The sequence below is a fragment of the Theropithecus gelada genome, chromosome 16 (genome assembly GCF_003255815.1).
Source record: "Theropithecus gelada isolate Dixy chromosome 16, Tgel_1.0, whole genome shotgun sequence".
Taxonomy (NCBI): Eukaryota; Metazoa; Chordata; class Mammalia; order Primates; family Cercopithecidae; genus Theropithecus; species Theropithecus gelada.
Window position 1 is genome coordinate 114,915 of NC_037684.1, and position 13,287 is coordinate 128,201.

At 39.2% G+C, this 13,287-nt stretch overlaps 1 protein-coding gene across 2 annotated transcripts in view; it reads right to left on the minus strand.

The window, feature by feature from the left end:
• Window positions 1-13,287, minus strand: part of HEATR6 (HEAT repeat containing 6) — a 36,669-nt gene that overhangs the window by 21,779 nt on the left and 1,603 nt on the right. For both annotated transcript variants that reach the window (XM_025363553.1, XM_025363552.1), the window contains 8 exons: window positions 11,921-12,028; window positions 9,536-9,676; window positions 8,828-8,943; window positions 7,881-7,995; window positions 6,382-6,483; window positions 5,391-5,528; window positions 2,807-3,105; window positions 1,883-2,060 (listed from right to left, as the gene is read on the minus strand). In XM_025363553.1, the coding sequence (XP_025219338.1) occupies window positions 1,883-2,060; window positions 2,807-3,105; window positions 5,391-5,528; window positions 6,382-6,483; window positions 7,881-7,995; window positions 8,828-8,943; window positions 9,536-9,595 (1,008 nt within the window). In that variant the 5' untranslated portion in view covers window positions 9,596-9,676; window positions 11,921-12,028. The remainder of the gene's footprint in view (window positions 1-1,882; window positions 2,061-2,806; window positions 3,106-5,390; window positions 5,529-6,381; window positions 6,484-7,880; window positions 7,996-8,827; window positions 8,944-9,535; window positions 9,677-11,920; window positions 12,029-13,287) is intronic.

Here is a 13,287-nt window from a genome sequence, read left to right on the forward strand (position 1 = left end):
ACCTACCACAACACTTCCTTCTAGTATATGTCTTGGTGCACAGTTACTTACACTATGGACAGACTGCAAAGGTATGTTCCAAGCTTTGTTGTAAACAATAATCTCCACACTTATTTAAACCCTTCCAAGTTAACACTTGATTTTAAAAATCTCTCAAGTACAATCATTTCACTTGCAATTATACTGAACTAATTTAATTTCTTTCATCTTTTAAAATCCTCTTTAAGTAGGACGACTGTTTTTTTGTTTTGTTTTGTTTTGTTTTTTATTTCTCCAGGAGTTCCTTGTGGCTTTTTGTACTGGATCTATGACATCTCCAGAAGGAAGTTCTGTATCTTTTTTCCTCAGCACATTTCTTGCATTCACCAAACTTAAGTACCTAGAACAAGTCTAAAAGGTACGTAAATCAAGGGGATGGATAAGACCACTTTGCAATATGTGAAATTTCTCATGGCACTTTAAGTGAAATGTAAACATTTTTAAAAATATGAAGATATAAATGTCAGGAAAATTATTCCAATTCATTTTCATCAGCTATGACCTCATAACCTTTATGTATTCATGTTCCAAACCCCCACGTCCCGCATCCCCTTGGCTGGGCAGCTGTGATACAGGTGATGAAGCTGGGCTGCTGCTTGCTCCACAGCACCATCTCCTTGGCCACTGCTGGCAGCTCCCCCAGCTGGAGTGTCTTCAAATATATGTTCTCAATATTTTTAGCAGCTTTTATTTCAATTACTCTAATGGCTTCATTACTGATTTATTTGCCACCACTCATTTTCCATTTTTCTCCCAGGTTCTCATTCACTATTGATTTAGTTAATTTGTAAAATTTCTGCCAGTTTAATTTCCTAGGATAAGGAGTATTTGAAATACCCCACAAGTCATTTTTTTGCGGGGGTATAAAATTGAAGCTAACTTATTTTTCTTTACCTTGTAAAAGCTTCTGATGGGTCATCCAGAAATGTTCTTATATAGTAAGTTACTCAAGGAGATGACTCATATGGAATTCCAACGTATTGTGGGTTACCACCCCTGACCCCTTAATAATCTTTAAAATAGAAAAGGAACAATATGCTGTTGGCCTAATTAAAACTTCTCTCTTTGTGGGTAGTTGGTTACCTGAGGACACCCAGATGCCATTCGGCATGACTTTTTAATATTCACTGTTGTAAACAGCAGGCTATTTTCCTTACTTGGTTAAGTGGCTAAATTCTGGAGAGGAATTAACATATCTAAGCAGAGGCAAATATTTGATCAGCCGTGAGATATCTTGCTATAGGTATCCATGCCTGCCAATCATTTTCTTCTTCTTTTTTAAAAATAAGTTTTTCTCATTAAAATATGTAAATATTTATTACACATGATTTGAAAACTGGAAAAGTTACAAGGAAAAAAAAACATGTTTGGGATCCTACTGTATATTTAATTCCATATCCTGTGTTTTCACAGAACATTTTGAGCATTTTTCTAAGCCTTATGCATCCTTCATAGCCATTAGGTACCATAATATTCTACTGAGTTGTTTAAGCCATTTCTGATGTTTTCTTATTATAAATACCACAGCAATCAACATTTCCACAAAACGAAGAGAAGCACAGCTGCTTCAGTGCAGTTCAAGGGAGACACCAAAGGTAGAATTCAGTGTGCTCAGGCTTCAAGCAAGCCCTGGGGCAGAAGTGATCCTATATGATCAGCCTCAACATATTATTCACAAAAGCCCACTTCCTATTTTCCTGTCTGTCCAGTGGTTCTCAAGTCAGAACTTGGGTCAGTGTTACTAAGAGCTATATTCAGATCAGATAGGATAAGGCAGGGAAAATAATAAGGATCTGTACATTTTTTCTTCCTATTATAAAGCTTAGAGTTTAAATTCTCTTACCTTTGCAGAAGGGTCTTTCAACGTAAGAGTCATCAAGGACACTGATTGTGGGCTGCCAAGTTCAGGCGTATCAGGAATAAAGGCTGACCAGTAGCCATAAAGAACTTTTTTTTCTATCGATTTTATAGTAGAAAGAAAACAAACTAAGGCTCCTTGGCGAACTTTGGCTTGGTAAGACCTTTCATACCCAAAAGAAAAAAAAAAAAAAAATTTAAAAAATCATTTTTTTTTCAAAATGCAAACATGAAACGGTATTTGGTATTTATTTCCACTAATTCAAAAGATACATACAAAAATTAAACATTCTAAATAATTCCTAAAGATGTCAATGTGTTATTAAAATTTTTCTTTCAAAGTACAATCAAAACATGTTAAGACAATTTGTTTCTATAACAAGTTATTAAGGCTGACAATTAAAAAACACAACTGGAGAACAAGAGGACAACATTTTGATATCAGGAAACTAGTGTTAGACACGAAACACTGCCGAGTATCCATCCATCCATTCAACGAGTATTACTGAATGACCTGTGTATGTGCCAGGCATCATGCTGAGGCTGCTAGACATAAACAAAGCCCCAGCCTTGACAAGCTAGGCAGCGAGGAACAGTTAAGGAGATAACCATAATATGTCACGAATAACACTAAGGCAGAAAAGGCTTCCCGGGGAATATGATTTCAGAGCCTATATCAAAGATGAGTAGTGGTTCGCAAGATGAAAAGGCAAAAAAGAATATTCTAAGGAGAGGCATGACATGTGCAATGGCAGATCAAGACAGCAAGTCATGTTCTGAATAACACCATGCCCCCAGAAATCAGGCTCTTCAAGTTAAATCACACGCAGCAGTCAAGTTTTTCAGGAAAGTTATAAACTTACATGCAACTTAGAATACAACATATAAAAATGTAACAAAATACTACTACCTCATTTTACTCTGCATGCCTCCTTCAGCATCAGAATAGTCTGACTCACTACTGCTGACCCTTTTCCAACTGGAAGAACTGAAGGGTGAGGAGACTCCATCTTTTCCTGCAGCTCCACTTCCATCTAAAGGCAAACTCTGGACACCCAGGGAGGAGGGAGACCATGCGTTCCCTTCATGCAGGTTCACTCTGCCTGTGCCAGTGACTGAGGCTGCCTCTATTTCACCACTGGATTCCTTTTCCTCCTCCTCTCCTTGCTGGATTTTCTTTGGTTTAACTTTGGATTTTTTCTTTTTATTCTGATTTTAGGAGCAAACGAAGACATACGTAATAGCTACTTCAGAATGGCTTTTCACTGAATCATTACTTCTTCATGTTAAAGTGACTAAATATGTCCCCAACATGTAGTTTAAAGAAGAAAAGAGAAAAGAAAAAAGTGGAACTTCTTTAATACCCTAGGCATCAGGCACGATGCTAAGTGCTGACTGTCTACTATTAGAAAGAAGGAATGAAATACATGAGACACAGTAAAACACGTGGCCTGGGTTTAAATTGTACCTCTCTGACTTGAGGCAAATCATTTAGCCTCTCTTGAGCTTGACCTTGCTTATCTGTAAGTATGCGGCTAATACCACCTACCTTGCACAGGTGTTGGGAAAGTACTCAGCCTTCTCAATTGGAATTTCTCAAAAGCATTAAAGCCTATAGAAAATGACTTGAGTGTCTATTTTATCCGTTCTCCAAGTAAGATACATAGCTAGTATCACTACATGCCCGCATAGAAGAGACGGTAGTCCATTACATACAATGCATATTTCAGGGCCTTGGGTCTCTGTACAAGTAGATACTAAGTAGAAGCCAGTTTTCTTTCTTTCTTTCTCCCTGTTACTCTCTTTCTGATATCCAAGTATATCTGGAATCTGGGTCTTCCTCCACGTTCTCAAAGTCTGTGGCCTTGGGGAAGGAAGCTCCCATTACTTCTATCTTGGACTACTTATTGTGGCCCCAGACCCATACTTTTTTATTTGCTACCACAGTGATTTTTCTAAGACGCAAATCTGATAACGTCATTCCCCTATACAAGATTCTTTAATGAATCTCTATTGCCTACGAGATAAAAACCCAAACTCCTCAGCCTCCTGTACAAGAATCTCATCATTCAGCCTCTGCTACACAATGGCTCCATTCTTTCTCTGCCGCACTGAAACTCTAGTCCTGCTAGTTAACAAATGGGCAATGTGGCCGGGCGCGGTGGCTCAAGCCTGAAATCCCAGCACTTTGGGAGGCCGAGACGGCCGGATCACGAGGTCAGGAGATCAAGACCATCCTGGCTAACATGGTGAAACCTCGTCTCTACTAAAAATACAAAAAACTAGCCTGGCGAGGTGGCGGGCGCCTGTAGTCCCAGCTACTTGGGAGGCTGAGGCAGGAGAATGGCGTGAACCCGGGAGGCGGAGCTTGCAGTGAGCTGAGATCCGGCCACCGCACTCCAGCCCGGGCGACAGAGCGAGACTCCGTCTCAAAAAAAAAAACAAAAAAAAACCAAATGGGCAATGTATACTCTCATTCTCTATGTCTATGCGCCTTTCATTTTATCAGCATGAAACACTCATTCCTCCTTGTCAGTACTGCTACTCACTCTGAAATCTCTGTTTAGCTACCACACCTTTAAAAAGCCTCCTCTTCCTCCTCCATTTAGACTGGGTGCCCTCAACGTGTTCCCAGAGTACTCTGTGAATATTCTAATGAGAGAAACAATAATATTGCATTGTAGTTGTTTATCCATCTTTGCCTTCTCCCTCAAACTCCTAAAAGCAGCCAGTCTATATACTTAGTGCTTAGCACAGTGTCTGGAATACAGCAGACGTTGGGTAAATGCTGAGTGAGTGAATGAGTGAAACAATTTCTAATAAGAAGCATTTTGATCAGGTATGACATTTCTGGAAGTGAATCCTTGGCCATACATCTGTATGCTCCAGGTTCTCCAACCTAAGCATGAGGCAGATGGCAGCTATCTGGAAAGGCTGGGAAATCAGGTGAATGTAAGGTGTGGAGATGGCGCACTGACTGGTAGATGGGCTTCTAACGATCTAGAGAGGGGCTGGCAAATTATGGCCCAAAAGCCAAATCCAGCCCAACACACAGCCTGCTTCTGTAAATAAAGTTTTAGTGAAACAGTCATGCCCATTTATTTACATAGTGTCTATGGCTGCTTTTGCTCTGTTACAATAGAGTTGGCAGTTATGACAGAGACCTAAAGTATTTACTAGCCTTGTAGAGAAAGTTTAGAAAACTTTGTTGACTCCTGGTCTTGGGCATCATGGGGATGACAATGCTTGGTTTGGGGTATAAAGTTGATGCTCATTTTTATAGCTGTCACACTGACTACACCTCTAAGAAGTATAAGATGCTTAACTGGTACTTTGAGCATCAGATGAATTTAAATTTACTATGCTAACAACCCTAAACTGAAATAAAATTCAAGGTAGGCTTTTAGGGTAGTAGTGATGCAAATCACAGAAAACACACATAGCAATCTATTAAAAATACGCCACAACTTAAATCGAAATAAACATAAATGTACCAAAGTTGGTCGAGAAGCACTGGATTCTGATTGCTGTGGTTTGATAGGTGTTCGCCCATCATACTGAGGAAGCGGAGTTGGGTACAACACCGTGGGCATCTCTATGTTTAGTCCGGGGAGTCCGTGAAACATGAACTTCTAATAATGATGAATCAAGGACACACACACACACACATACACAAAACCAAAAAAACCATTAATCATAAAACAGAACTATTTACCATGTCTGGATCAGACCACTCACAGATTAATGTTCAAAAGACTACTAAGGAAATATAAATGAGACAGAAAATAGAAACCTTGAAGGCGTAGGGCTTAAAGAAGAGCTGAAGTTTATCTGGCCTCCAGCTGGATCTGGTTTAGTCAGATCAAATCAGGTCTGGTTTTAGTTTCCTTATTTATTCATAAAATTTATCCAATTACTTTATCTGTCTACAATTTTTTTAAACCAATTTATCATTTTTATTTACCTATCTCCACCTATAGCTATCTCTCTATTTGATGTGGGAGCAAGAGACTGCCACAAGGAAAGAATTACTTCTTACTTTGCTGGCTGAAGAAGCTGGGTCCCCGGAGATGCTGGCCTGACTTTCCGACTGACTGGCACGCTCAGAAGCTGCCCACTGACACACGTCTTGGTTGGCCTGCCTACTACTTGGAGGAGAAAGCCAAGGAGAAGCACTGGCTCTTCTTGCAAGTACAAACAGGTACAACATAATCTATAATTAAATCTTCTACAGGTCATACCCCCCTACCTATTCCCTTCCTAAGATTCAGAGATAATTTTAAAATGTTGATGCATTTATTAAATGGAGATTTATTATTTTCTGTTCTTAAGTGTCTTTGAATATGAACATTTTAGTCTACTTTCTCAAAATATATGTAAGAACTTTTAATACCTCAAAGTTAGCCTTAGAATAAGGATGTAAAGTGGTCCTTGTACCATGGGTTGAAACAGGAAAGACAATGATCATATGAAGACTTGTCTTACCTTTAGCACAGCTAAAAGTGCTCCAAGTTCATCAGTCTGTGTTAGTTTCATTCTCCCACCATTTAGAAGTGACTGTATACCTTTTAATGCATTTTGCAGTAACTAGGGGGAAAAGGGAGACCCAGTTAGAAGGCAGAATAAAATCTGGTTGTCCAGGAATCAACTTACTAGCGCCACTTAGGAAGGAAGAGAGAGAGTCTCTGGATGATGGAAAAAACCTTTAGACACACACATACACACACAGAGCAGAGATGAAGATCCAAGGAGACCTGGTAAACTACCATGAATTCTTTTCTAGAAGAAAAGAATAATGAAGTGGTCTTATTGTACACATTTATAAATCCGTATGTACAAATGGTAAGAAAAAAGAGAGAAGATGTTTAGCAAGAAAAATGTGATAAGTGATAGAAAAGATATAGCACAGATCAGAATTGGGGAAGCTCTGTAACATGGCAAACCCAGCCCTCTTAAAGGAAAGGGGATGTATGTGGGAACAGATGATAAATTATAAAAACTTGGTTTCTGGAGGGCAATTCTGACCAAGATTGATTTCTTGACTCAGTAATCTCATTTCTAGAACTCTGTCCTTAAGAAATACTTCCTACATTGGGATGATATGAACTGTAGTCTTGTTTGAAATAGTGGGAAAATTTTAAAAACTTCAGTTATGATGATTATGATAATAATTAGAAGCTAACCCTCTGCTAAATGTAAAACTCAACAACAAGAACAGCAGACCCTTTGAATGCTTTATTTCATCTACTTCTCTTAAGAACCCCACAATGCGGTTATATCAGTCCCTTTTCAGGGAGGAATATGGAGGCTCCAAGAAGTTAACTAATTTGTCCAAGGTCTTCCAGCCATAGCAGTTAGAAAGTATGAGGTATATTAACAGGAACCGAATAGATGACCCAGATATATTAAGTTTTAACAAAACAAGAAAGTTACAAAACAGTATGTTAAATATGACCCCATTTAAAGTTGTAAATATACTCATTTACATACATAAAAAAAAAAAACTGAGAGCACATAGCACAAATCGTCTTCAGTGGCCACATCTGAGCAGGAGACTAGAAGGAACTTTATCTTAGATATATAACATTTGAAATGTGTTACTCTAAATTTAAAGGATGTTAACAAACTGTCATTTGCATCATATTTTTTAAAAAGAAATAAAATATTGCAGATATATTTGGTGAAATCTCTCTTCACTTCCATCTTAAAGATAGTCACTAGCCTGCAACTGTTGGTTTTATACTCAGAAGGAAAAAGAATAGTTTCCTCTAAAAAGCTAGAATTGTAAAATGTAGCAAATAAAAAGCTTCTTATAATTTAAACCGAAACGGTATGATTTTAGTCTTTCTAGGTTACAAACATTTCATATATGTGTATTGCTCTAGACAAAGCTAATAGTGCAAATTAAACTCATTAGTAACACTTTTCCAATCTGCTGCTAGACACATCCACGACATTCACTAGATCAATGCTAGTCCACTTACCATGCAAAATGTGATATCATCCATATCAGATGATTTTGGAGATTGTAAAATAGTCAGGAAAGCTTGGAAACAGATATTTTGGTAGGGTTCCTCCAAATATGGCTGTCCGGGCATACTAAATGCGTATAGAGAAAACAACTCAAACTCAGTCTCTTTTGAAATGAGGCTTGCAAAAGACTAATTAAAAATAGCAGTAATATGGACTATTAGAGCTGGAATATACCCTTAAATGCAACTATGCTATGAAAAGTTATTATTTTGGTTAATTAGTTACTGCTGGGGGACAGGCACAGGGCTAGAATGAGTAAGAGGAAGGGTGGATTCCATAAGGAAAGGTTACAGAATTTTGTGGCAGAAAAAGTATGGAGAAAGAAAAATCTTGTTTTAGTTCTGCTGTTCAGTCCCAAGAGGGAAATAATCCAGACAGGTCCTGTCAAGCTAGAATCACACATCTGTACCTGCCTTCCTACTCACTGGACAGCACCGTGCCATGCAGAGACGAGTTCACATTTGTGCTGCTCGTTTTCAATTGCCTACTGTGAGAATCTAGGGGGAGCAGCTGGGGCTGTTTCTGTCTTCTTCAAAGAAAAGAAATTGCCCTTTACAGATACATCTCGCCAGCACTGAAATTTGCATGAATATATCCTTTTAAAAACTTAATATCCTTAGAAGTTATACCAATAGAAAACAAAATTTTGACATACTGCACATTATGTCACTATTACCACATTTTAGGAATATGGTCCTAGTCTATTTTTTCCCTCTTTACAAGCAATATTAAAATTAACTAACAACATAAGATGATTTTATTAGTAAAGTACATGGGAAATGCAAAGTTAGCTATTTGTCTAAGTCGGCCCCGGCTTCAGGCAGAGGGAAATACCTACAAAGGGCCCAACAGAGGAACTATCTTATGATTGTTGAGAAACTTGACTGGAGCCACATACCTGAGACATAAATTTGCCATACAATGTACTGCAGCTCTCCTGACTTCAGGATCAGACTGAGCCAAGTCACTCAACTTCATTAAGAGTCCGGTCTTGCCTAGTAGCTCTGGGAGGTACTAAGACAAGTAAGAGTCAACATAGGTCAAAGAAAAGCTTCTAGGAAAATATTATGTTTTACACAGATTTCCTTCCTTCCTTCCTTCCTTCCCTCCCTCCCTCCCTTCCTGCCCCTCTCCCTCCCCCTCCCTCCCCCTCCTCCCTTCCTTTTTCTTTCTTTCTTTTTCTTTCCTTCTCTTTCTTTTTTCTCTCTCTCTCTCTTTTTTTTTTAACTAAATGGCAGTTAAGCACCAAAAGACTAGCTGTTAGATAAATGTCTCAGATGGATATGCAAAGATATGCCAAAAAGCATCAATAAGGATCATTACTCCCAGCCTAGGAAGCAGCTGATGCTCTTTAGTGTGGCCGAATGGCTGATGGGTAATGATAATATTAAGAATAATGGTTACTATTTACCAAGGGCCATGAACTTGACAAGTATTGTCTCACTTCATCCTCAGAGTAACAATTTTATACATGAGGAAACAAGGCCCAGAGTGGCTAAGTAAGAATTGCTAGAGATTAGTAGCAAGATAGAAACCTGAACACAGTGTTGGCACCAGAGCCTGTGCTCCTGGCCTTTCAAAGGAAGGATAAAGCACTTTAAACTACCTTTTGACATTTTGAGCCATTGCAGTACACCAGAGCTGCCAGGGCTTGAAGAATTTCCATGTGTGTCCAGGAACTACACTGATGAATAGCCGAAATAGTATACGCCAACAGGAAATCCAAGTGCTGTTCATCCACAATTACCTAACACAACAGGAAAAGATATATTCTGATCTAAATTTTAAAAGATATTATGCTTTTATGGACATGTATGCTCACCTGAATCAAGCTGTATAAAAGACAGAGTGTGTGTCTGTCGTTTACGTGTCAAAAGGATCACCTCTAAAGGGCCTGAAAGTTTGATCAACGTAGGGGCCTTCTCCCCGCCCTAAGGTCTTGCTCACTTCTTCCTCTTTAGTAAAGTAGAACTTGATAAAGTCCTTGTAACTTTTCCTTGAACTAACCAGACATTGGCAGCTGTGAATACACAGATTTGAGTATTTCAATGCACTGAAATTTAATTAAACTGCCTCATACATAATACACTCAACGAATACACAGTGAACCAATATAACTGCTAAACACCTACTGCATCTCTAACATGACCTGAGTAATACCCCCTAAAGACAGGGCATATCCCTGCTGTCACGGAGCTGATCATCTTGTTGGGACAGACCAGACTAATCCAAGTGTCAATTCATGGACAATTGAGACTAACTGGCACCAAATGCTGGAAAGCTGGTAAAGGGTGATAGGTGCCACAGGTGTTCAGGAACATCTCCAATTGCCAGTGTTACAAAGACGATACGCCTGAGAATAGTAAACATACAGGAGCTACCCCATGTTAGTTTCGACGATTCTAAACGGAAAACAGCCTTACTCCATGCAGCAGAGTTGGTTGGTTACCTACCAGCATCCATTTCTTCCTTCCCTGCTGGCAGAGTACTAATTTAATTTGGAAGTCCACCTCTCCCACATGAGACCTACGGGTAAACGCTAATTAGTTTAAGAGAGTGGGGCAACCTGGGGCAACCTTAACCCCCAAGAAACATTTGGCAATGCCTGTATTTTTGACTGCCACAATTGGAGAGCTGCTACTGGCGTCTAGTGGGCAGAGCCCAAGGATGCTGCTAAACATTCCACAATGTGCAAGACAGCCCCTAAAACAATGATCTGGGCCAAAATATCAATAGTGCTGAGGCTGAGAAACCCTGATGTAGGCTAATTGTTGCTGCACATTGTAAGCATCGAGGGAGCTTAAGTCCTCCTCCAAGTGATTCTAATGTGTAGTGAAGACTGAAACTACTGGCTGGAGCTATTCACTAAGACCATTCTCCTGCTTAAAGACTGGTTTAGAGAGGTATTTATATGACCTAAGTCTCTCCAGCAAGATACTGGGGAGTCTAGTAGAGAGTTTATGGGACACATTTCCTTACTCTTAAGTATAAGAGACACAATATAAAATACAGTTATTTAGCTTCTGCTGAACATTAATCGTTTCTTTGGCAGGGGATGTCCAGAATTGGCATAGCCATCTTATGACTGTGAGAGATGCTAGCTGAGGGTAACCCACATGCTGAGGATGGTGAAGGGAAAGATGAGCCTCTTATTATTAAGGGGCTACAGATGCCTCCCTTGGGACTTGGGACATGGAGTGATTCCTTTTTATTTTTTTTAAAGTTGTTTAGTGACTCTGGGATGGCTTTTCTGTTCCTTGCAGCCAAAAGCATCCTAATTCACATAATGCTAGTTGATACGTTTTGTGCTTTTAAATATATGCACATATTCATGTGGTAATAGTCTTAAATAAATAACTGGGCTCTTTTTATCCTTCTGTCCCCTTGGCCCCAAGCTACTTCTTATATTTTAGAAGCATCAAAAGTAGACCACAAAAATGGTAGCTTCAGGAAAGGGGAAAAATATTGGTGGGAAAGAGGTAGGGAGTTATTTCAATTTATTCTTAGATATATTTTGTTCAAATATATCTTCCATAAGAAATTATAAATTAGCCAGGTATGGTGGTGGGCGCCTGTAGTCCCAGCTACTTGGGAGGCTGAGGCAGGAGAATGGTGTGAACCCAGGAGGTGGAGCTTGCAGTGAGCCAAGAGAGCGCCACTGCACTCCAGGCTGGGCAACAGTGTGAGACTCTGTCTCAAAAAAAAAAAGAAAGAAAGAAATTATAAGGTTGGGAGCCTGAATGATACTGGTTAACTGAACCAAACAGAAAGGCATACTCCTAATGGACAAACTACTAGAATTCGACAGAATAATTTTTTTTTTTGGATCAGAGTTATATTTGCTTTAAAAGTATTATTATTAAGGCATTTGCTTTTCCTACAGCATCTCAAAAAACAGTCTATCATACCTACTACAGATGTAGTATTTCAAAGGTATCTACTTAGTCTCAAAAGTTCATGATCTGAATTCTAGAGTTACACACATGATTACCTGTAATCTGTTAAGTAAATGGTGGATAAGCTGGGACACTTTGCTGACAAGATGATTCTGGTTAAGAGGTACCAGTCGGCAAGCCTGGACAAGAAGAGCACTAACGTCCTACCAAAAAAAAAAAAAAAACAAAGAGGAGGTAAAATACTTATTAGTCAAGTGAGGATCCTCAAAACACAGCCAAATGGGAAAACAAAAGTAAATATTCACATTCAAAATGGGGAAAGAAAATGTGAGGCAGGAAGGAAAAAAATGAAGTGACAGCACAAAAATAGGATGTGCTAAAAAAGAAGGAAAAAGTCAAGCACAGTGGCTCACACCTAATCCCAGTTCTTTGGTAGGTCAAAGCGGGAGGACTGCTTGAGCCCAGGAGTCCAAGACCAGCTTGGGCAACATAGTGAGACTCCATCTCTACAGAAAAAAACTTTAAAAAAAAAATTATCTGGAAATGGTGGTGTGCAGTCCTAGCTTCTTGGGAGGCTGAGGTGGGAGGACAGCTTGAGCCCAGGAGTTCAAGGTCACAGTGAGCTATGATCTTGCTGCTGCGCTCCAGTCTGGATGACAGAGTGAGACCTTGTCTCTTAAAAAAAAAAAAGAAAAAAGAAAAAAAAAGGAAAAGAATCAACATGGTTTTGGTCAGGCTGAAGACTCTGCTCTCTATATATGTAGAGACAATATAATTAAACAACCAAAGAAAGGCTTCTAGGGTATAAAAGCACAAACTGAAAGTTAAAAATACCAAAAGGTAAGTGAACCAGATTTTCAATGTCATTGGGAAAAATCAGACCTAACACTTCTATGGATTTTATGCATAATTAGGGAATTCGTAAAAAAAAAAGAAGAGGGACCTATTTGCAAGTCACACTCTTCATTCGTCCATTGATGTTTATAGAATGACAAGGTTCCGAGCACCCACAACGTGCCATAGTGTGCTAGGTCCTTGGGCTCCAGAGGTAAAAACAAACATGTTCCCGAACCTCAAAGAGCTCACAAACTAGTGACAGAAAGAAACACAACAAATAATTAAAATAAGGTGAATAAAGTGCTGAAAGAATAAAGTACAAACTCTGTCCAGAAACAGTAATTAGGGAGGCCTTGTGGAGGTGACTGTAAAGCAGAACCTGGAATGATTTGAAGGATGAGGAGAAATTTGCCAGATAGGGCATCAAAAAACACTGCAAGCAAAGTGGTCAGAGTATGCAAAAACCTGGAGGTGTGAAACACCAGTAGGTGCCTGAAGAACAGCAAGTTTTAAATGACTGCACACAGGAACAAAAGGAGTAACAGGAGAGAATGGAAAGGTAGGAAGTTTTGTTGCAAAAGTATCGAATTATACAAATACAGCAAAAGTCCCCGACTACTGCCTT